At 38.7% G+C, this 24675-nt stretch overlaps 2 protein-coding genes across 5 annotated transcripts in view; one reads left to right on the top strand and one right to left on the bottom strand.

Moving 5' to 3' along the window:
• LOC105685181 (serine/threonine-protein kinase svkA) overlaps positions 1 to 16547 on the bottom strand; it is a 76069-nt gene extending 59522 nt beyond the window's left edge. For both annotated transcript variants that reach the window (XR_007277662.1, XR_007277665.1), the window contains exon 1: positions 15877 to 16547. The gene's annotated coding sequence lies outside the window, so the exon portion shown is untranslated. The remainder of the gene's footprint in view (positions 1 to 15876) is intronic.
• On the top strand, positions 13953 to 24608 carry LOC105685183 (UPF0430 protein CG31712-like). Of its 3 annotated transcripts, XM_012399058.3 has the most exons (6): positions 16856 to 17222; positions 17807 to 17950; positions 18405 to 18464; positions 19121 to 19346; positions 22766 to 22849; positions 23046 to 24608. In XM_012399058.3, exons 1-6 carry the CDS (start codon positions 17077 to 17079, stop codon positions 23208 to 23210), a joined length of 825 nt encoding a protein of 274 aa, XP_012254481.2. In that variant the 5' UTR covers positions 16856 to 17076; the 3' UTR covers positions 23211 to 24608. The 3 variants fall into 3 exon arrangements, with proteins under 3 accessions (XP_048509059.1, XP_012254481.2, XP_012254482.1); XM_048653102.1 differs by lacking the exons at positions 16856 to 17222; positions 18405 to 18464 and adding an exon at positions 13953 to 14119; XM_012399059.3 differs by lacking the exon at positions 18405 to 18464.
• The last annotated feature ends 67 nt before the right edge of the window (positions 24609 to 24675 follow it).

The raw sequence follows: 24675 nt of genomic DNA, 5'->3' as shown, positions 1-24675 counted from the left end.
CGTTGTATTCGTCCCCCCCCCCCCCCCCCGCCCGTCTTCGTTTCCGAGCGGTTCACGGGCTTCCGGATTCGTTTGTTTTTTCCACATGCCACGGACACTCGGTGTAATAAATCTGCATACTCGCACGTATCGTCGAGCTCGGGTAATCCGATCCGCCTCGATATGATAAATTACGTATAGGTAATTCATAAGGCCGTTTGGAAGCGAAAATCAAAATTATTGATTTATGAAAGCGAACAATACGACGATTTGATACGACTGTTCGACTCACTTCCCATAACCATTATCGCACCCCGTTATATCCGGTTTCATTTTGCTGGTAATTGGATTCTCTGTAATGCTTGTCTAGCGTTCACAATACACACTGTACATAAGTGTACCACCTGATGGACTATTTTACCGGAAACGACACGTGACACTCACTCGAGGGTTTGACTACAGAGAGACCCACTCATTGTCGCGCCATTGTTTTTGAGAATTTTAATGATCACTTGATTGAACTCGCATGATTCGTCTGCCCTGGTTACCGATTCCTAGTGTCACATATAAATGTAACATTACATTTTAAAAAGCAAGCGCGGAAAGAGATGAAAAAGTACCGAAGGAGGAGCAGAAAACCGTCAAAGTATCTTTTGGAATTTCAAAGGTACGGAGGTATAACGGAGGGAAGATTTTGTCCCTTTGTGGGAGGCTGCAGTATCACCAGCGTAACGGTCTTTATCTATATCGTACAAGTATCCCCATAAGTTCCATCGTCATCGCAAAATCCCGTCCTTTATGTATACATATGTATACCCTTGGAGTATATGTAGCTTTTCGCAAAAGGTTGAAACTTGAAACAGATGCCTTTTTTCCATCGGCTACGCTCTCTTTTGTTGCCTTTGTGTCTCTGCAGCAGTCACCACAGTCGCCATGGCAGTCGCATTAGCGACGCGACCCTTTCGTAACTTTTTCAACCTAGCTTAGTTCGTTTTTGGTTGTTTTTTTTTTTTTTTTTGTTTACTTATTTTAATTTTTTTATTTCGCCTTTCTGCAGAGAATGCGCGACTTTGTCAAGTTCGAACCAACCTCCGCGCTCAACTTCATCCTCTCGTTTAGCTCACACCCTTCTGACTCGAAGATCCTGGCACCGAAGAAAAAAGGAAAAACGGAGATTCGGACGGCCGAGAGACTCCGGTACCTCAATCGCTTATCGAAAGTGCTTTTTTTTCCTTTTACTCATCGCGTGATTATGGATTGAAAGACAAAAAATAAATAAATAAATAAATAAAGAAAAACAACTTTCCACTATATCGCAAAATTAAACGCCAGAATCAAATTCCTCTTAATTTTTTCCACGAGTTATATGCGGTGATATCCTACCGCTTTTAAACATTCCAACGTTATTTATCGCGTATGAATATGGAAATAGGATATACCAGCATACTCCGATGCGGTCAGCTGTACGAGTGTAGTAGATTGTAGTATGTATACCCACGCACACCTGTCCATAATCTGTGAATATTTCTTGGGCGCGTTAACCTGGCGGGTAATGCCGGCGACCAGTGTCTCTCCCTTGTCCAGGCGGGGGAGGGGGGGGGGGGGGGGGTACCGTTGTCCGCGCGACTAGTAGAACCTGCACACGGTTCTGTAAACTACGGTAAACATCCACCTGAATATGTTCAAATAAAAGCGCGCGGTTGTTCCCCGCCCGATGAAACGACCTGAAACTATACGCGTATTAGAGCCGCTCCCGATGCTGTCGCCGATGCATGCGGATACCAAAGTTATGTACTCGAAATTTCGAACCGACTTGTTATTGAGTTCAATTACTTGTCTTCCGTTCGCGTTGTCTCTTTTTTATTTCACGTTCATTGCGCCGATCGGATCTAACGAGGATCGAATTCATCCCGTTGACGAATAATATAAAATCATTTTTCTTCAGCTGTACGATGAGTTGAAATGTGCGTATGCAAATACTTATATGTATGTTTTTCATCAAATGCGATGGATAATTAGATACATACATGTCTACCTGAAAACTTATATGAGTGTATACACCTATACCTTCGCGCCATATAATGGCCCAGTTTATCATTACCATAAGCTGGTTCTTAACGGTGCTGGGTCTTTGATCATGAAGCTTCTTTCACCGAACGTTTAAAGCGCGGTCTCTAAGCTGCGGTACCTCTAAACTTTACTAAAGTAGGTACAGATATATACCTATGAATGTTATAAGTACGGGCAAGCACTCCACGTAGATGTAACAGGACGTTACTCGACGAAGTGAGAAGAAAAAAAAACAAAAAAAGGAAAAGAAAAATTCGATGAAATAAAACGTGGAGCGAGAATGAAAGAAAAAAATTCATAGTCATTGCGTTAGCTGTTTCTCCTTCGATATTATAATAATATCTCGAACAGCGAAATAATCCACGGGCGCAATAACTACATATATATATATACGTTTGAGAAAAAAACGTTGTATCGAATATTTATAAGACGAATGCGCGTGATGTATGGAAGATTGGAAAAAGAATTTGATCGAAAGAAAATAATAATAATAATAATAATAATAATAATAATAATAATAATAATAATAATAATAATAATAATAATAATAATAATAATAATAATAATAGAAGTAGTCAACGAAACAAACAAAATAATTGATGAAGAAACGTGAGCTCCTGGAGAGAAGGGACGAAAAAAAGAAAAAGAAAAAAAAACAACCGAACGTGCCGCGTTATTCGACGACCTTGTCGGGTATCTGGAACGCCTTACATATCATTGTTAAGTGGCGTTGTTGCCGATCGCCCGAAGGCATCGCGAACTTAGCAATTTATAATGTAGTTATATGCAAACGTAGACGTTCGCGTCGGCGATCGCTTATACATACATATACGTTCTGAATGAAATTTAATCAGAGACTCAATCATTAGGTATTATAAATAGTTTCTGCATGGCGAATCAAGTACGCGCGCGTCGCAAGGATTGCGATCGCGAAGTGCAGTTGTCGATATGATTTCCGAGAAACCGACCGACATATCCAGAAGGTATATTTGAAAAATTTGCACAAATCCCTTTCTGTTTTTTTTTTTTTTTTTTTGATCATTCGTAGCGACCGATTTTATACCGCTTTTGGGTTGACTGACCGCTCTCCCACTACTGCTATAATGTAACAGAGCATTTCAAAAGCTTCTTTTTCATCTTCCTTTTTTTCCTTCCTTAAAGTCTTGCAGTAGTATCTCCGATGTACACGTACACGCGGTAACTATACCTAATTACCGGGCTATTGATTAATCTCGTAATTGACGAGATATGTTTCCTCGCGTACATGTGTATTTGGAATAGTTCGAGTCGAACAATTACTCGTGCTGTTCGATTATATCATCAAGATTGGCAACTGTGCATCGTGAAATGTATAAGATATGTACGTGTAATACAAGTCATAAAATTTATAAATAACTACAGCGTAACAAATAATGTAATTAGGGAAAAGTTGATTAAATACATAGGTATATTTCTACACTGTAGAGTCTTACACATTTTTTCGAATTACGCAACATGTTAAACGCAGTCATATAAGACAAAACCAAAAAAATAACAGTTTGCTCAACAAAATTTTTTTTTTTGGCTAAAAAAAAAAAAAATTGCAATTTTCGAACCGAATATTGATTATACACGTGTTATTTTATCGAGGTACGTAAAGTGTGCTTCCGATTTTAATGTTTCTTCGTTTTCCGAAAGCACGCGCGATTCAAATATCGTTTGAACAAAATTTAAATGATTTTTTCCTAAAATTTCAATTACCCGCGCTAATTTTCATACAAACAAATTACTCGAATGTAATTTCGATTCATTTGCACAGCTGATTCCGCGACCGAATTCCGAAGAGAGGGGAAAAATCTTCCTCCAAATCCTTCTCTCTGTATAAAAAATAAAACGTAATGTAAAGACGAAATTGATTGAAAATCGAGCTATGTACCGTACCTATGTATCATGTACTATGTGTATATGAAAATCTATAAAGAAAATTTGTGCAAATTTATATTTGAACAAAGGTTTATAAATTCCGATGTAGGATACGTACTATAGAATTTTACACGGTTGATTAGGACGAGCTGTGCACGGGCTTTATTTTACTCGCCAAATTTTTCCGGCATAAGAAAACTGCGAAAAGGGAATTCAATTATTTGCGTTCATTCTTCTTCTTTCACTTTCTTTTTCCCTTACTTTCCTTTATTATTATTATCATTTTTTTTTTAACCCGGAGCTCTCGCACGTCAGACTTCCGCCGAGGGAGGAATTGCGGCACGGCACAACCATTTCCTCTTCATCTTCTCATTTATATATATCTACCTCACGATCTCTTCCCGCTATGTACAACCATATCTTATGTATACCTATAGGCCCGCATACCGTACCTACCTTATATACACGCACCATATACGCCCTCTCCTCGTTCAATTTATATGTATATTTTATTTTTCTTCCGATTCTTACACCCCCTGCACTACGCGTTACTTCTAAGATGTCTCGAGATTTCCCATTGAGGGTGTTTGTTTTTCTTCATTTTTTTTTTTTTTTTTGTTAAATTTTAATCATTTCAAGATCCATTTTCTCTCTGCGGCATTATCACCGGCGTAACAACGTCATTGTTTCAGACCCGCAGTTTGCTGCGATATTCTTTGAGGTCAAGAAAAAGAAAAAACAATTGTTCCTTCATTCATTCATTTTTTATCCTCGTGGTCGCAAATGGGCGATTATTAATTTTTTGCGCGTGAAAGTCAAATAAAAAATTTAAAAAAAAAAAAAAAAAAGGAGAAGACAGAGCGAGTGGAAATATATATATATATACATATCGCCGTTTATTAGATCCTTGACGGTTCTGGTGCACCAGCTGCAGCACTGCAGTGAAGAATTTAAGTAAATTCTGACGTGATCATCCGTCTCTCTTTTTTTTTCTCTCTCTCTCTCTCTCTCTCACTCCTCGCATATGTGACATGGTACATATGTACATACGTCGACCTGTATGTATTTTATAGGTACGTACACGGATAACCACGATTGCATTTCACGGGGTGCGAATCTAGTTTACGGTGTTTAAGGTGCGGTTAGTACCCTACTTTATGTGGGTCTATATCCGGATGGACGAAGATGTGGTGGTTTTGAAATGATATTTGTCAGATTCACACCGTACGATGTGAAATATAATTACGTCGGTTTAAAATTATTGAATTTTTTTCTCCAGGTATGTGTTTCATGAAGTAATATTCTCATCTGAAAATTCGAAGGCGATGACATTCTTCGGATATTAGTTTCGTTGAAAGTGCACAAATATGTATAGGCGTAAGTGAATGCATAGGTATTTACCCATTCATACGTACATCAATTTCATTTTTCTCTCTAATAAAAATTCACATGCCGAATATCGCGTTCTCCACGTTGAATTGTGATAACGTAAATCGACTGTTGTGCGAGGCTATTATTCGAGTCCAACGGTATGACGCAATATTAAAAATGGACGTACTATACATTTACGATGTAAAAAAAACCTGTTTGGCTCGATTGTAAATTACATAAATATACAGGCAGATATTCTCCTTTTCATATCGTATACTTATAGCATATGATGTGCGTGCCGCTCGTGTCCGACGTTGTACAAATTATAATTGTATATCACACGTATCAATATGTATACATACGTCTTATAATTCTTAATTGCATCAAATTGATCACTGGACATCGAGTAATTTATCTCGAGGTAAGGTAGAATGATACGTACCGCAATAATTAATTATAAGTATATGTAAGTACGTTTGTACATACGATGTGCGACACAAAGCCGATGATTAGAAGAGAGAAAGAAAAAAGGACGGATAGAAAAGAAAGGACAGTCGTCAATCCATTAATCGATCATTTGAGTTAGGTATGTATGTACGTACCTATTGTAAATATCAATTCATAGCGGCGGTAAGATCCCGGATGTGATAATTAAATACATACCTATATGTATGTCACGCAATCCGCATTCCACGCCAAACGGGGGCCACTTCTTCAAAAATATTTTTTAAATTTGATGAAACTTTTTCGACGTCCTGTACATTTTGGATCAACAAATTGGCGATTAATCAATCAATTTCACAGGTAGCTCGAAACACATAAAAATACCATAGAAAACCCTCGCAAAAAAATGTGGATTTCTGGGCCGAAAATTGAGTATTTTTAAATTCGATTGCAGAACACTTTTTCAACGTATTTCGACCCCAGGAACACGAATCCGTCGATCCAATTGAGCTACGAATTTTTCCCATCGGGATATTTTTGATTTTTCACCTTTCTGAGCGACAAATCCACTATAACTCGATCCCTGAAAATATTTTTTGTTTTTTTCAAATTTAGGCCTGAATTTTGAGAAAAAATTAGAGCTATAGGCTGGGATTTATTGGCTCGGCAATTTTCAATTGAATGGAAAACAAATCTCCAAATAGTTTGAAAAAATATTTTCATCCTTAGTAATAAATATACCATATAAAATTAAAACTTGACTCTGCTGCAGTTCTCACAGCACATCAACTTCAGAAAAATTTCAACGTCGCTTAGCTGCCGCAGGACCAAAAATGAACGAATACCGGCCATAGGCACACGTAGATGACCGATCAATACTATACACCTATAGTTAGACACACATACATATATATGGATGTGAATGTATATGGTTCATACGTGCAGATATTTTTCTATATAGATCGAACCGTACTTCGTGCGAGGATGAATGTCAACCTTAATTGAAAAATATCGATCAATTTAATATCTGATCAAAAAGTGAAAAGAAAAATCAAACAATATTCGCCTACTCTGCAGCACACTCAGAATTCTACGTGTGCTTTTGTCCGACTTTTGTAACATATTTGGTAACATTAGTTTTTATAGTTTTCGTATAATTATTATCGCTACATTAGTACGTACTTTCATATAGTACGTATTACACATTTGCTAATAGTGGTTTAATGTGGTGTCCCACAAAGTCTGGCGTAACCGTATATTTCACAGGCTTATCTTTGGCGCGATTCCTCATTCGAGCCTTGATGACGACAGAGGAATATAAATTACGCCCAGTAGCGATAAGAGAGAAGAAAAAAAAAGAATGAAGAAAAGGAAGAGGAAAAAGAAAACCGCACGAAGAAAGGATCAATGGCGTGTAGAACACCGGGAAAATAATTCTAAGTCTGTGAAAGAGACAGATTTTTTAACGCTGCAAAATTATTAAAATATGTTGAGAAAAAAGTATGTATATATACCTGATATAACATGGGTAAATATACACGTTAGATTCCACGAGGGAAATCAAATGTCAGGCGGTATCGAAATCCGGCTTTAGATTTCCATTGAGACAAGTAAATATAATGCGATATTGGGATTCGTCGTACGGAGAAAGATGGAAATCTGAACTTTTCTTCTTTTTTTTTTTTTTTTTTCAGAATCACCTACAGAGTCGCTTCAGGACACCGTGAATCGACTGCACGCTGATAAATTTATCTAAACTCGTCCTCGATTTTTCCTCAAAAGAGAAAGAAAAATTGCGACGAGGCTGAAAAACGGACAATTCGAGTCGCATGGCCAGTCATAGGGTCACCTGCAGCGATCGATCGATCGAGCTGTCAACTTGGTTATCGTACGCCATCAATAGTTATCAACGGTTATCACCTGAACGGCATTTCTTTCCCTCATAATATTCTTCGGCGTGGCGCGGACTCCGTGACCCGATGCCCATCACTCGTGGGAGTTTCATGCTTCGGTGTGACATATGTGTATAACCATACGTACACGGGCCCGCCGCTGTGTGTACGGAAGATTCATATCGTCTGACGTCACGACGAAAACCTTCGGTGAGATCACCACGGAGTAGGTGAATGTACAAAAATCGTCGAGGATATCAGGTAAGTGTAGGTATGTGCGCGGGAAACCGTGTCAACTGCAGGTGCAGTAAGGTAGCGAATTTTCATTTCCTTTCGGAGAAGCTATCGAAGCGATCGAAGGGCTCGAAATGGTTTGATGAATTTTGGCGCTCGTCGATGTGAAATCTCCGTGGTACGAACACTGCTCGGAATTCGTGCGGCGAGACGATCGGTCGAGAATCAACGTAGGGAGGAAAAAAAAATATTTCATCCTCATAATTTGCACCTTCGTACGTACACAGTATAGGTACGTACGTGAAGATCGTTGAGTGTCGGAACTTAAGAGAGATTATTACACTTGGCCATTACAGCCTTGATCGTGATGCGGTGAACAATGGATTGGACATACCGGTGAAGGATCTATACGGGAACCCCGAAGACCAGAGTCTGATGGAACGGGAGAAAAGCGGATGAAATGGACCGCGGTAAATTGTTTTCGGCAAAACTCATGAGAAGCTGGGTGTCGATAGAGTGACGATGAAATTGTGCGCTGCGAGAAAAGTGTCCGATCGTCTCGAAGAACACGGCTGCAGTTGGAGCCCAAAGATAAACCGTGAGGAAGGGGGCCGGGGGATCGGCAGGTTGGTTCATCTAAACTGGTCAGTTTAGTGGGCACCTTACTCCGATTGCGAGAGCCATCGGCGTCCACTTGACATCACGAAACTTGACGAGGATTAGATAGACGCGGGGATATAGATGTATGGCGCAAGAAGTCGGCACACGCCATCGCGCTATATGTTTCGAAAAATCCATCTTTCTTTATCCGTCTCTCGCAGCTTCCATTTTTTCCCACAGCAACGTTTTATCTTCATCCGAAACCACCGAGTACGGACGTGTATTTTTTTTGTTTTCGTATAGTGGGGGTGTATTCGTGCGTAAGTGCGGTACTAGTTTTTAAGTGACAAACGGCAGATGAGGACTGTTGCTTTTGAGGGATCAGTTTTTGGATTGGTCGCGGCTGGGGCGAGTCCGATGCAGATTAGCATAAATATGAGAACGCTATGCATAGTGTGCGAGAAGAACGGAAGAAAAATGAGATCGGAGTGATCCGTATCTTTAAACCAACCAGCCAACGTCCCTCTTATACATACGTATGTATACGTATGTACATATATGCGGTGGTATGTATACATGGGTATGCATACGTACAGGCGAACAGCCTCCCCGCAGTCTAGCGCTATCCAGGTCGCCGTGTCGCACTTTTGTGACAGTTGCCGAAGCGCGGTTACCATGGCGATTCACCCCCGAAACATTTGACACAACGCTAGCCGCTGTACCACGAGACACGACTATGTTTGTACACCAAAATGTACGATGTATGTACATACGTGTACATACACCATCCACTATTAGGCACGCAAGGTAAATATGCACACTCGACCCATCTATGTAAAATTTTTCAAGAGTCAAAAGTACATACCATTTTCTTCGAGATCTTCATCGGGACTCTAACGACGATCAAGATTCCGTGTATTTCGTGTATTTTCAAAGTCAACATTCCCCATTCAAATTCCGACTAATCAAAGTAGCGGTAAAGTTGTTTGAGAATCTTTGAAAAATTGTCACAGAATTGCAGGTAATGGTACGCGGAAAAATTCTGAATCTGCTTCTTTGATTTTTCGGGCAAGCCATTGGTCATCTACAAAGCAACAAACCAAGCCATGGTGTGAAGTTGAATCGAAAAGTTCAGAGCTTTCTCCAAATCCCGACTGTAACGGGATACAATTAGGTACGGTAATTGATGAGGAATAAAAAATAAAAAATATCGAGGTACGTGTAATGTGGTACGAACGAGTACACTTTTCCGGCTTCTCTTGTTTTCCAGTGTATGTCGCATGACGTGATGCACGTGACGTGACATACGAGAAGAGCTCGGGTACGCAGGTATAGAATGTAGGATAAGTAAGTTTAGCGATCGCTCTCTCGTGGTTATCCGTCACGCAATGTTAAACAGGATCCTGATGAGTCGGACATTGCGCATCAGTGACAACTGACAGCCACCGTTATTACGTTGTCCTTAGGTTTCTTTTCTCGTCAATTGACATCGGTATAAAGTAACTGTTATTTTCACTCCTCGTAACGCCCAGCTGTTGCTATTTCATACGTGCAATCTAGTGCAATGATTCAAATCACGCTTAATTAACCGCTTTCGAACGTACGTAAACACTGGGAGGTGTACCGATGTGCTCCGTTACCATATAAAACGAACTCCAAATTGCATGGACAGTCGGAATCGAATTCCTCGAATAACGAAACTCATCATCGGTCCGGGCATCGGAATCATTTCCAATAGAAAGAGTTGAGCACCTGTACTGTAAGTGAGCGACCGACATTCATCCGAGATTGCGAATTCCGTTCAAGGTAGCCAAGCTCGAAGGTCAAATATTTCTACGGCTTGAATGATCGGTCAACGTTTGACGGCCATTTTGAATTATCATTTTAACTGCAAGGGGTGTACTCCGAGGTTTTCACTCATACGCTGTATTTATCAATTGGAGAAAAAAAAATGAAAATTTCGAATCGGCGCGATTACTTCTCAATCATTCTTGCCAATTACACCGCTCTCGCGGAGAACTGCTGCTCTCCCTCTCGAGAAGACATCGCGAAGCCATTAGTGGTGCACATCCGAAACGAATTGGCTACAAAGTGCAACTCTGTGTATAGTCCGTTTATAGGAACACTAACGACGATAATTAAAGGCAATCTAGAGTCACGACTCTTAGTTGCATTTTCGCTTACACACAGCTTTATCGCTTGATCGATAATTTTCCGGGTTCTCTTACCGCACGTGAAACACATTCGTGTCGTTATCATTGTCATGGGTAGACGTAAGAGATGCTATAGTATACGGAGAATATACATATATGTAACGCTTAACTGCGGGAGAACCGCATTTGCGGCAGAGAAAAGATATGAAGAAATGAGCGATACGATCTTTATTCTCCAATCACCCGTTAGGTCGTAAACGAATAAACGAACTAAATCATAGCCTAGTCTGAAACGTAATCAGTAACGGCGACTACGAGCGTCACGTGTGTACACTGCATGTTTATGCAATGTATATACCTATACATACATATAATGCCGTTGCACAAGTACGGGTACATGGATTAATGCACTCGCACATACGTATAGTTAGGACGTTGTGGCCATTTTCCGTGGATTTTACACACTCTGACGAGGATCTTGAGAATTTTATTGCGCGTGTTGCATCGGCAGCGGCAATTCTTGCCCGTCGTGAAACCACCTTGCACCTAGCACGGAAAAGAACTCAACGGGCATCGATAAATTTTTAGAATAACAACTCGACGCTCGACTCGTTGCAAACGATGAAAATAAGTGGATCGCGTTGAAATGAAAATTCGAACTCTTCACCACGGCCGCGGGGCATGGCGAGTCGTACGTACGTACGTACATACGTCGCGGCCGTCTTCTCAAACGTTGAAGGGGTTCGGAAAACTTACAGTTTGTCCGGATAATTAATCTCACCCACGGCAAGGGATCGAGAGGGCAAGGGAGAGAGAGAGACGGTTGCGGGAGAAAGGTCAAGGTCACGACGTCAAGGTCATTCGAGTTACAGGCACTCATCTCGAAAGCTCTTTCTTTCTTTCTTTCTTTCTTTCTTTCTTTACGCGTACGGACAACCTATAATATTAGCGTGTAATACACGGCATGGTAAAATTATAAGAGAAAAAAGAAATAATAAATTACGATCGGGCATCGGAGGCGGAAGCGCTGATAGAAAAGTATGACCCACGCCGAGAAGTGTTTCAGATCGTGATACTTTTCTTTTTAATTATTTTTCTTGCTCTGGCCACGCGTTTATTATACATGTAATATAGATACCGTTAAACGAGTTATCGAGAAGCCTGCCAGAGAGAAGACTTCGTATACCTAGCTAACATCTTACCGTCTTTCAGTGGGTTTTGCATCAGGTTTGTGCAAAAAATCTCTCGAGAATAAAGGCGACGAAATATTTTTATAGATTCTAAGTAATCGTCACCAATTTCACTTCTGCCGATGCAGAAAAAGAAGATTCCGCATATAACAGGTATAGGTGATACATGATGTGAAATATAATAAAGGCAGAGTCAACAATACATACTGCAGATAGAATTATTGACCACGTGAGCAGGAAGGATTGTGATTTATAAGGCGTATAGCGCATATAAATTATAGAGGATAGGTTAAATCGGTGAAAGGGAATATATACCGCGTGATAGTGCGTAATTGTGCGCATAGCGGAACACAAAAGGCTAGATAATTCGAAATTCAAAGAATCGATGATTCGGTTGAAAAAAATTATTACGCTATACATTCGAATACGAATCCCATGAACAAATCAAAAATTTGATATCGTCACGACTAGCGTACGCAGACCTCATTTTTTGCGAGCTCTGAAATTCCGAGCGGAAAATAATAAGGATCCGATGAGTTGCAGTGGCTTCCACGCGCGTCGAACGAGCGAGCACGAAACAACCCCCAAAAAATGAAAATCGATATTGGGTAGAACAATCTAACAGGGAGTGTAATTGAAACGCTCGAACAAAAATCTCGTCCACGATGATGAGTTCGATGATGTGTGCGTGTTATGTAGGTACATAAGAGTACTAAAATAGAACAATTTTTTTTATATACGTATACGTAGAAATACGGTTACGCACACAGTGATAATTTTAAATCACCAGGAAGAGAAGTGTAGGTACACCTGGAAATGGAACACAATGGTGCATTGTCTGCAGGCTTGCCAACGCTTAGACGACTACGGATGTACATACCCTGCATTGTCAATAGCTCTGTCCGTCGCTCGATTCCGCGCTTGATTCCTGTCCTCTTTTTGCCCCGCAGACTCCCGCACCGCGTCACGTTCATATGAACATTTATATGCGATTAAGGCAAAACAATAAAGTCCATTTTTTTTTTTTTTCAATTTGATAAGAAACATGCTCCAATTCGTATCCGATATACTTCGACGAATATGACTATTACAAGTTACAATTATAATAGGCGAGATAACAGGTAACTTATTGACATATATTAATGTTGACGATGAAAAAAAAAAAGAAAGGAAGAAAGAAAGAATGAATAAATAAAATAAAAAATAATGTTACTCAACAGTCTGATAATATTACGTAATCGTTAAGAAATTTGTATATATATTTTACGAGTATATAATCATGACTTTTTCAACGTATATTACCACGGTGAATAATAATTATTACAATCAGTTATACGCGTGTATAATATTTTATGGGACGGTGTAGCCGAAAATTTTGTAAACAGTTATTCACGAAATTCGCATGATAAAACGGAGATATTGCGGAAGTGTACTGCGAGGCGTTGACACTGTAATTTCCAATTTTAAACCGTACTTACACGGAACCGTAAAGACAACGTCGTTAAATTTCAACATTTTTTTTTTCTTCTTTTTTTTTTTTGCCTTAAAATGAGGAATGAATAAAACAAAATTAACGATCTCGGTTAAATTTGGAATATAAGATTCACGTGTACCTGCAATGTATATGTACATTATTGTTTTCTCCTTTGTTTTCTAAATCTATTGCAACAGCGTCAGCATACGTCCAACTATAGGTATACATTAGTTTGGACATATTATTGATCCCGATAGTCAGGCGATAAGTTATCAGCGTTCTATGTCCGATAACGATTCATTCACACCGCCGCATAAACAGATGATTACTGCTTGTTTGGAAAAGAATATCATATTCTTTCGATATTACGGTTGATTCACAGTCCTCAGACAGTTAGGGGGAAAAACCTCGGTGGTGGTTATCGACTATCTCCCACATACAATATATAAATTTCAATTATTCACTCATACATGTGCACCTACGTATGTATTCACGTACGTACCGATGCATATATGAGAATGCTTTGTTCGAATTATCAGCTGTCCTCTATACTTATGCTGTTTATTTTATTCGATTTTTTTCTCTTTCACCCGCACGTATTATTCGCTTGTACAAGAATTCGCGAGCCTCGCGGTTTATCATTTGTAATCGACTTTATATGTCTGGAGAATTTAGTGTGCGCACTTCTAGTTTTGCACAAACTACGACGATACGCGTAAGTGTCGTAAATATATGCGCTGCTGCTTGGCAAGAAAAATATGGGAAGAATGCAGAAATTCGACACGCACCTGCGGACTGCGATGATTCAAGGTAGGCGTATGAAAATATTTGGATTAAGGAATCCAGGTTTTTGTTGTCGGGGTGAACTTTTGAAACGTGCGACATCTTATCAGATTGGAATTACTCGTTTTGTAAGCAGCACCGTAATCTCATTGATGGAACGTAAAAGAAAATGCGTAATCGAATGTAATTCGACAACACGTCAATGTCTTTTCATCGACGAAGCTAAATTTAGCGAATGACTGTACGTAGATACAGAGTAATTTCGCGCTTGATAAGCGTCAAGTTACAGTACGATTGCGATGACAGGGAAAAATTTAATAATCATCGGTTTGATGATGGTCTGCACAAGATGCGGAAGATACGAATTTTTTCGGACAAAAAATTGGTGAGTTTGCGCCCCGCATTATCGAATTTTTTCCAAACGAATAACGAACGATGATATAAGTGCTTGTAACTTATTGTTTGAATAACGAGGTACATTGAGGTGGGGAAATATGTGGCTTGAAGAAACTTGTTTTTTAGAGTGTGAATTTATGAGCTGACTAAACTGTCTTATTGCTGGAACAGCGGTATATCGGGATCTCTCGACAACCCGGAAAAAATTTCTACGTATTCATCCAAATCCCCGTTGAGAGATTTAGGAGCATTCGCGTCGTTGGCAACGTACGATGTACGTACACCTGTATGTACTACACGTATACCTGGTGCTGATAGGTAGCTGGTATTCTTGAGAAGCCGTATGATCGGTGTCGAGCAAGGTGCTAGAAGTTCGTGCGAACTCGATGGCGGGTGTTGGGGCTGACGGGGAAATGAAGGAGCCGAGGAATTGACCCCCCGTCGATCGATGGAAGCGGGGTAGCAGCTGACTGCCGACAAAGCCCGCCGTTTTATATCGCCCAACGATACCTATACGTTCCGTATTTGTTTTTCATTTTCGAACGTCTTAGAAACCGACATGTATGTATGGTTACGTCGCTTACATAGGTGGGTAGGGAAATTCGCGAGGCCAATTTTATTCGACTCACAATTCCAATTTTTACTTTCCAAGTAAAAAGCGTATCGATTTTCTTATTTTCACAACGAATTCGTTGTACTCCGTTGGTCGACGAGAGTCGCGTTAAAACCTACCGATGAACAGTCCTCAGAATTGTAGAACCTCCAGGTGAACCATTGCCGATTCAATGATTGGCTTCAATTCGCTCCGCACCGCACGCAGCACTATATCACAGTAATCTCTCCGATCGTGATAAGAAAATCGTCAAAAGAAAAGCGTGCTGCGATAAAAACTCGAGCAATAAAGATCGAATTGGATCGCGAAAACGTGCCTCTAAAAAAGCATCGAACGAAAAATACATTTCAACGGGAATAGTGTCATCGGCATAGTTTTTAACCCCGGTAACCTTGAATTACGTATCGTTGTGCCAAGTAATTCCAACTGACGACAAACCTTATCGTTGAGTAACAACTTTACCCTGCTTCTACGACCAATGTAGATAAATAGCTAGGAATAACTATGTGCAACCAACAGTCACCGAAGACGAAACAGATGTTATTTTGAGAACAATCTTTGAAAAATCGCACAGGTATAGCGGGCCCCGAATTGTTGGTCGAATTGCGCGATTATCGGGTACCATGTAGAACCAGCTGTGCGGTAAGCATGAAAGATGAGGTAAGGTTAGGTAAGGTAGGGTTAGACGAGGTTAGGTTAGCTTGGACGTAACGTTACGTTTGGGGGTCGCGGGGTCAGGGTGTGGAATCGAATGACAGAGAGAAGACGGACTCACCTCGTTGAAGGCCATCTTCTTGGTTACGCTACCGGATTCCCGATTCCTACCGGCTCCCCCTTGACCCACTCCTTCCGGTTAAGAACGTATCTTCGAACGACGTTGCTCCCAGCAGCTGATTTAGTTAGATCAGGAGCGAGAAGCAGGCATCGGAAACACCAGCACCCTCGACACCACGGCACTCGCGAAATATTTTCAATAACTTGCCCGGCACTCATGCGTCTAATAACTTATACTTTATTCATATAAAATACACTGTTCACGCAATTAACATCATCACTGATTAATCAAGCGTCAAAAACTCGAGCAAAAACCAACAAGCATTCCTCAGGTGGGACAAATACCTTGACTCCTTAGTAAAAGTAACAGAAAAAAAACGAACCTTATCAAATCACGAATCACTTTCGATAACCCGAATAAATTCACACTTGTTATTAGATAAACTGTTAAGAAATATCACCCCAATACACGAATCGTTCATACCTGTCCTTATCACAATTTTTTCGTATATTTATATCCGCAGCAAAGATATCCGCAAACAGAGGAGCGCCATCTCGATTTCTTGGTCTCATGAAACTAGGTGCGCGCGTCACAGCTGCTTAGGGATTATGCGGCCATGTTCGAGTTAAGTTAGTAAAATTAACAATCGCGGCGGTAGCGTAAAGCCACCGGAGTATCTGTCAAAAAGTGTCAGAAACGACGCCTTCGGCTCGCTCCTATTCTTTTTCAACTTAAATATATGGTGTATAACGTGAAATACCGTCATTCCTACAAAAGTCTATCCTTGTATACCGATTAGTCTTACCGTCAGATGTACAATAATGACCGATTATTGCAAACTGCCAAAAAATACTGAGTAATTTTACGCAAAGATCGAACGCGCGAGCGACGCCATCTTGAAATTTTAATTAATCCTTCGCCGATTGGTGGATCTAGTGCGTGGTGGCGCTGGATGCGATTTGAGAGATGCGGAATGGTTAGGGAACGTGAATTCCAGTGGATTCTTCATTGCATCAACCTTGGATCAACCGAGTTACGTTGTTGAACGTCATACGGCGTTCGTTACGTGTCTTTTTACTTTAAATGAACTAAAATTTCGACGCTCGCGTGTTGTATAAGTTTGAAAAATAAGTGCGCGAAGTGTTTCAATAATAGTATTTTATTAGTAATAGGACAGGTTGTTACTAGTGGGGGAATAAAATGGGCAGATCGCGATCACGAAGTAAATCTCCATCTAGTAGGAGACGACACAAAAGTAAACACTCCCGTAAACGCTCCAAATCTCGCGAAAAACATACCAGTAGCAAGTATGCAGAGAAACCTAAAGAGCGAAGCTCAAAGTCAAGGTAGCTATTCTTTACAACATCTTTAAAATAAGTATATTAAGATATGAGCTACTCGATAAAACCCTCTCGTATTATTCTCACCAGTCGCCATTTTGTAATGGTCGTCCTTTCAGGTCCTATTCGGTTAAATTTCACGCACAGAATTAAGTCGTTTTCAAAAATATTCGAACCGTTAGGATTCATAATCAAAATACCCTAAAATTCCCGGCTATAGCCGATCAAGTATCGAGTGTTGTCAACGATATGGTTACGTACAAGTGCCACTTTGCAATGCATGCTCCGATAACCTAAGCACGAATACGTACAAGAGATTATGACCCAGGCAATAAACAGTCTTCTATATAGCTACGAATGATCTTCAACTCCAAATTTCATATGAACAGCGTTACGAAGCTAGGAAGTCGCTTCTTTGGCATACTCTTGAATGAGTGAATAATCTTGATCTTAAATTGTAGAAAAGGAAATTTATTTTAGTGAAGCTGCATTTTCAAGTTTCACATTAGTTTCAATACTTCTGAGCATGTAGGTTCAACACGGGATCAGAAATTATAGACGTAAATACATTTACGTTACATTATTTGCAGAAAAAGATCACATTCCGCCTCAACCAGTAGCGGTTCCGACGTTTCAGATGATGTGCACATCGTGAGTCATAAAAAACGTTCATACAGAGACAGGGATCGTAAGATGGATGAGGTCGAGAGGCTTGCCGAAATGGAAAGGCAAAGGTGAGACCCCCGACTTGAACAGAATATTCTAAGTTCTTTTTTTGTTTGATATGTTACTGAAGTATTGCCATTGTCTTACGACTTTCCATGCCAAAATAATTCTTGGCAGGAGAAATTAATTTTTCCCTGTTCGAACAACATTTATTTTAATGATTACACTTCAAATTAGCCCAATGACTTAACTTAGCTAGAACTTAACAATTGTAAAGATAAAATTCACAATGATTAACGCTCTACTTGTTGCTTTGATACCTCTATCAATTTCTGGATTGATTTCAGCTGAAAACTCAGCAGTTACCAGAATTTCTGAACAAATACTCTATAGAGAGGATATGTAAACAATCAAAGCTATGAAATGATTTGCAATATTACTAAAATAGAACATATCGTTGTTTCCCTAATCATGAGTGATGTTTTTGCCGTAAATATTTTGTTTTTGTCATTGTGTTATCAGGAAAAAGAGAGAGTCGGATAAAAAGTTAATGAACAAAATCCTTGCCACAAGTGCGGTCGGGTAAGATCTATATCTGCAAATCTCACGGTGGTGGTTGAGTGGTTCACGAGTTTTTCATGTCAAGTGTGACGCTGCTGCATGTGGAATAATTGCTGAAATTGTATCAAAATATTGTTGTACAATTTTCGTTTATTATACTTCATACTTCATTCATAGTTCCTTAGCTATCCACGAATTGAAACTGTAAGTGGAATTGAATATTATATAATTTTTCCTCATATTTTGTGCAACAAAAAGATTCTTAAATATACCTCGATGCTTCATTATTATTTTAAAACTCGAATTACCTCCACACTTTTCAAAATCACCTTCTAACATATTTGATCTTGAAAATCTATTGGGGAAATATGTCTTCCATTCAATGGAAGACTGAAGCTGCTTCTACTTTTTAATATTTCTGTTATTTTTACTTCACCAACACTATATCTACAACAGTTGGACTTGTTGATCCAAGTAGCATTTTTTTCAATATAAATATAAATTGACATTTCATTTAGTGAATTTTGCATAGAAATTTACATTAACCAATTTGCTTGGAGTACAAACAGTATCAGTGTATCCATGCTGCAAATTATGGAAGTCAAATCATTAGAATCATCACATGGCATGATTTTGTCTTACTATTATTTTTATGTAATATAACCATTTGCTCGCAGGCGGCAGCGAGAAGTGGAGCAAAAGATGGTAGAGGAAGAAGCTGCGAAACGAATTGAAGAACTTGTACAAAAGCGAGTAGAAGAGGAACTGGAGAAACGGAAGGAGGAGATAGAAGCTGAGGTACAGCGACGGGTGGAGGAGGCCAAACGGGCTATGGAGCGTCAAATGATGGAGGAGATGGAGTGGCGCCAAGCCAAACTTAGAGAGGAGGAGAAACGAAGAGAGGTAAGACCAATCCAGAGAAACATCGGCCAGTATTAGCCCAAACGCTGTCACGTCTCATGCTACCTCGCTATTTTATGTTATTACCTTTCAAGGTTTATTTATGCCAGTTATGGTCATGTCTCACACGATTCAATGTTGTTCACTCTTCTTGTTCTGTTGTGAATCTTTGATCACTATGCAATTGTAAAATTTATTCACAAATTCTTGAAATTGCACACGATATTTGGAGTAAAATGGATATTAAATGTATTTAAGAAATAAATAGTACGTTAGACTTCCTGGGGGCAGTAAAGACTAAAAAAAATTGCCCAATATAAATATTTTTCATACGAAGCTTTCGATAAATACTTTCTCACTATTTTTGATATAAAATGAATTATCAGAACATTACATGTATTTGAAATATTCGATTTTCGGACAAGACAAGGATGGGTATGATTTATAGGCAATATCGTTTTGCGTGATGTGATGCACCTCATTTAATTGAACTTAGCAAGAGAGATGCAAGGTTTGGAATGTAATGTTACAGCGTTTGGGCCTGAAGCGTCGTGGTTTGAAGTCTGCTAAAAATTTGCGATCTGAAAACCACGCTGCTTCAACTCTTCGACAACCACTGAGGTAGCGTTGTTCGAGAGAAATTTTTAATTTTAACTAATGTAAAAACAATATACGTAATATGGCATGTGTCAACCATTTATAAACAGTGTATTCTACCTGTGTCATGTATATATAAATTACGTTTTATTCTCCGGAATCCCAACTGTCCGAAGTATGAGAAACTCACAAAATCAACGACAGTAATGCGGTTATTTTCATTTCTTTTGAAAATAATTTATCTTTGAAAAAATTCTAGTCATTACATTATTTTAATTATTTGATAATCGTGATCTCAGCGCTCAAGTATTCATTGTTTTGGATTGCTAGATGGGAAGAGTATTTACAAATTATGTGTATACAATATACTTACACGTATACAATTTTTTTGCATGACCAACCAATAGATTTTTGGGAGAAGGGTAAAAAAATGACTATTTTTTACAAATCGTTTTGGACTGGAGAAGAAGTTTGACGAGTACAAATCTTTTACATTCTGAGTTACCCTAGAATGAAGTATAGAAAATATGAGATCATCGCCTTTCGAATAAGACACAGTAAACGTGTTTGATACCAAAAAACAGTTTTCAAATGAAATGTCGACTGCTTAGTTTGTAGATTTTCTGATGTTTTTGCTTTGTCAGTTTGGTGAAAGTTAATAAATACTTATCTAGTTTATGTCTGCGAACTGTGATCGTTTATGTTGTTGCCTCTTATGGACTCTAAGGAACTGTCTCAGTGATTATGATAATGATCTTGAAGTTTGTAATTTATTCTTAGACGAGTACATACTCACTTATTCAACTTCTGAATAAAATGATCTCCATGAAACAGTAGGGCAGCAATATTTCTCCCCGGGCAATCTAAATTAATGATTAGTTTTTTTAAACTGTGTAGAGCTATTCTGAAACATTTATTTTTTTGAAACACTGGATTTCATATCAACCTCGTAGTTTTGTGTATTTTTCTTTTGTTTTTATCAAAAATTCACAAAATCTAATACTTTCCTTTGATCACGGTAATCAGAGGTATTTCTTTTTCACTCATTAAAAGAATTCCGAATCTTTCAAGTTACGCAATATTCATTGTAATCTCATAGTATCAAATTAGTTGCCAGACAGTAGAATAACAGTTTCACATTAATAATAAGTTGTATTGCAACATGATCTTTACATCTGGTAACGCAATGAATACAAGACGGGCATAAATTCCATAATTCCATTAGCCGTACACCTTTTATCGTAGATTATATACAATAGCCTCGGCTGTGATTCGAGTGTAAGCTGCCAAAATCAGAACAGTGGTTTTTGGAGGTAAAGTTTACTACTGCATAAAAATTTGCAAGTTCCGATAATATTTTCCAACGAAATGACAAAAAAATCGGAGTTGAGAGAACTTTCGGTCGCGATCACTATATTTGATTTTTGGACTAAAAACGTTAGGTACGTTGGCGGCAGAATTCTTCCTTAAAGTTTCCGCAGAAATCGGTAACCATGTTCACAGACATACGAATATACGTGTAGATAAGAGTAATTTTATACTCAAAGATTGAAAATATGAGTGAAATGATGGTTAAAACGATGCCAACGTCGGAGGGACAATAATTGACGGGTGAGTGTGAGCAAACGATAGTCAAGTAGCTGCCGTAGCGAGACCTTGTATCTTGCCCTTACCATGTCTTATGAGTTACGACTTGTATTGCAACGTGGAAATGGTCAAGAACTCCAAAAAGGATTTGAAAAAGTTCCAGTTCTCTTAAACGGCACGTATTTTGTGTGCGTGTAAATTTGGGAAACGATTATTAAAGACGGTTGCGATAGGCTTTAAAGGCGGAATTAGAATCCCATAGCAACGTAGCGTGACCTAGCGATATATAGGTCGCCTTCCTATCTGACTACCAACAGAAGATGCCGGTATTTTACTCACTGCCCAGTGATTGTTGATGAAGAAGGCAACCCCTACGTGCTGGCGTGAGCTTCACTCAGGTATTATCCAATTTATATATTCATAATTCATTATATACCAATATTATTAAAATTATCGTTTTTGATAAAACAATTCCTATCACCGTTACCATTACTAGGGACCATGTTATACCCACTCGTATGCATATAACAAACAAATTCTCATGTTGTGAACTTTCATAGGCAGGTGTACAATCGGTGGTCGCGACTAATGGGCCGAGCGGTCATCCATACCCATTGTTCACGTTTATTGACAGTGAAAACTCCAGGCCTACGGAATCATGATAATCGCGCGTTTTATCGTGTTCATCACATGCCCAGGCAGGCATAAGTCCAGCCGCTCGGCCGATTATTTTCATTTTTCAAAGCAAGTTATAACGATCCCACATTATGTTATCATGTTTACTTATTTTGAGTTGTCGGTGAATGTTTACTCTCGTGGACAATTCACGATTTGGTGTGACTTTTGCATGTTAAATGGTTTTATTGGAAAAAGTCTTTTCTCCTTGATTTATTGATCAATTAAAGACAATTGTTTAATTCCTCATATCTCTACGAGTCGCCCTGCCATGAAGTTTTATATTATTTGTAAACAAATCGAGATGATCTCCTTAATTTTCCAATTATTGGGAAACATCCGGTTATAGGAACACGTAACGTCACACAACATCCCAAATCTCCAGTTAAGCCTTGCCTCAAAATTTCATATTCCCAGTATCACATCACCTCAAATAAAGGTTATCAGGGTATAACTTGAAGCTATTGATGTAGCGGCACTATGATTTGGCCATGAATGGTGCAACGACAGTAAATGAAACTAGAGTCATTGCAGTATGTAAACGTATGTACTTGTCGTTGTAGGAGGAAGAACGGAAAAAGCGAGAGGAGCTTGAGAGGATCTTGGAGGAGAACAACAAAAAAATTGAGGAGGCGCAGAAAAAACTGGTAAGTTAGAAACATCGTTAAAACGAACTATTGTTTTTGAAATCAGATTTTTTTCCATATTTCCATATTCCAATCACTGTTTCAAATAAGGCTTGCACAAAGCTCGCAGAAACGGAAACGCTGGTCAAGATGAAATCGCTTCTTCGATTTTTTCAACTCGATCAAAAATGTTAACCATTAATCAATTTTGTTACAGGCCGAGGAAAGGCTGGCGATGGTCGAGGAGCAACGCCTGATGGAAGAGGAGAGACAAAAAATGCGGAAAGAGCACGAGAAGCGTGTAAAAGAGGAACAGAAGAAAATACTGGGAAAGAATAATTCAAGGCCAAAGTTATCCTTTTCATTGAAACCAGTTACGTGAGCTGTGCTACTGGTGTGTAAGTGTGATGTGATATGGTATGTGTAATTGTGATATACTTATAATTTTCCTGTACTTTAGCCATTATGTGTCAAGAGAGACGTATATTTTGACATTGATACTAGAGAGATTCTCTTCCACCTCAAATGTGCTAACTGCCTTTCATTGTAACATATTTTATAGATTGAATGTTGCTACAATTTTATAGATCCTTGGAATCCAATTGTACGATTATCTACTTTGAAAACTGTCCATAGACGTAGTATGAATTTTACATTTGTTGCACCAATTGATGCAAATGTTAATCGTTGCCTGGTATGATCTCTGACTGTGTGTGGCCACATTTTTAACATTCTCACTAGCGACAGTAGCTCTACAGATATTGGAAGATTATCTGAATGTGTGAGACAATCGTTCTAGTATCAATCATGTGTATATACCAATTTCAGCTTATTTTGCACACTAAAAATAAGTAATGCGGAAATTATTGATTGCACAATAGCAATTTTGCCTAATATTGCAACATTATTGAAATAAAAATGAACGAGTGTGACCAGAAGCACTGCGCTTACATGGAAAATTTTCATGTACAATACTTTAGAAAATTTGAAGTAGACGTTAATTGGTACTAGCATCAATAACCGGCTACCGAATTTTCTTGTAAATTAAACATTAAAAACTTTAATAGCATAGCAGCGAATCTCGTATTAATTTAAGATCCGTTAACGAACAACCATGCTTTGCTAAAATTATAGGTTTAAGGCTTTTGATACAGAGTGGAAATCCTAAGCATCAGGTAACATGTTTTACTTTCTAGAAAATATATATTCAATTATTACAGTTCCCATGTATCGTACCTCATAATAACCAGGCTAGTAGCAATTAATTAGATGGCTTCACTTGAAATAAAAAAAAAAAAAAAATTGTAAATATCCAGTGCAGCGATTGACAGGTGATGGAGACTGTAGAACAGCTGTTTCCACAAAGTCCGTGTCGTTCTGTTGTTACATCTCACCAGAGGTAATAATTATATTATGTTGCCTTTGTTATAACTCATTTCCAAATAAGCGAAGATTGAATAAATCGGTGATTAAATATCTGATTAGTACGAATGTGTATTCCGATTATATCCGTAATATTTGGATTCCTTGAATACAAACAAAGCATCGAAGGAATTCGAATGAATCGAGTATATAATCTAATGATTCTTTTTGACTAAAATTTGTAACGAGTGAAAATGGTACCAAACGCAGAAATAATTTTGGGTATTGAACCTTACAATCAGTTTGTACAGTTTGATTCTGATTCTGAGAGCAAATCAAGTACACTTGTTAACATAAGGTTACATGAGTTAATCACCACTATGTTAATTGTATGTACAATAAAACAGATTTTTATTAATTTATACTATTATTTTATCCCATTGATTATACAATAATCAGGCAAGTTCATCGTATTAAACGTGGAT

Source organism: Athalia rosae, chromosome 1 (assembly GCF_917208135.1).
Source record: "Athalia rosae chromosome 1, iyAthRosa1.1, whole genome shotgun sequence".
NCBI lineage: Eukaryota > Metazoa > Arthropoda > Insecta > Hymenoptera > Athaliidae > Athalia > Athalia rosae.
The sequence above is the reverse complement of the archived record's forward strand: the minus strand, read 5'-3'. Positions and strand labels throughout refer to the sequence as shown.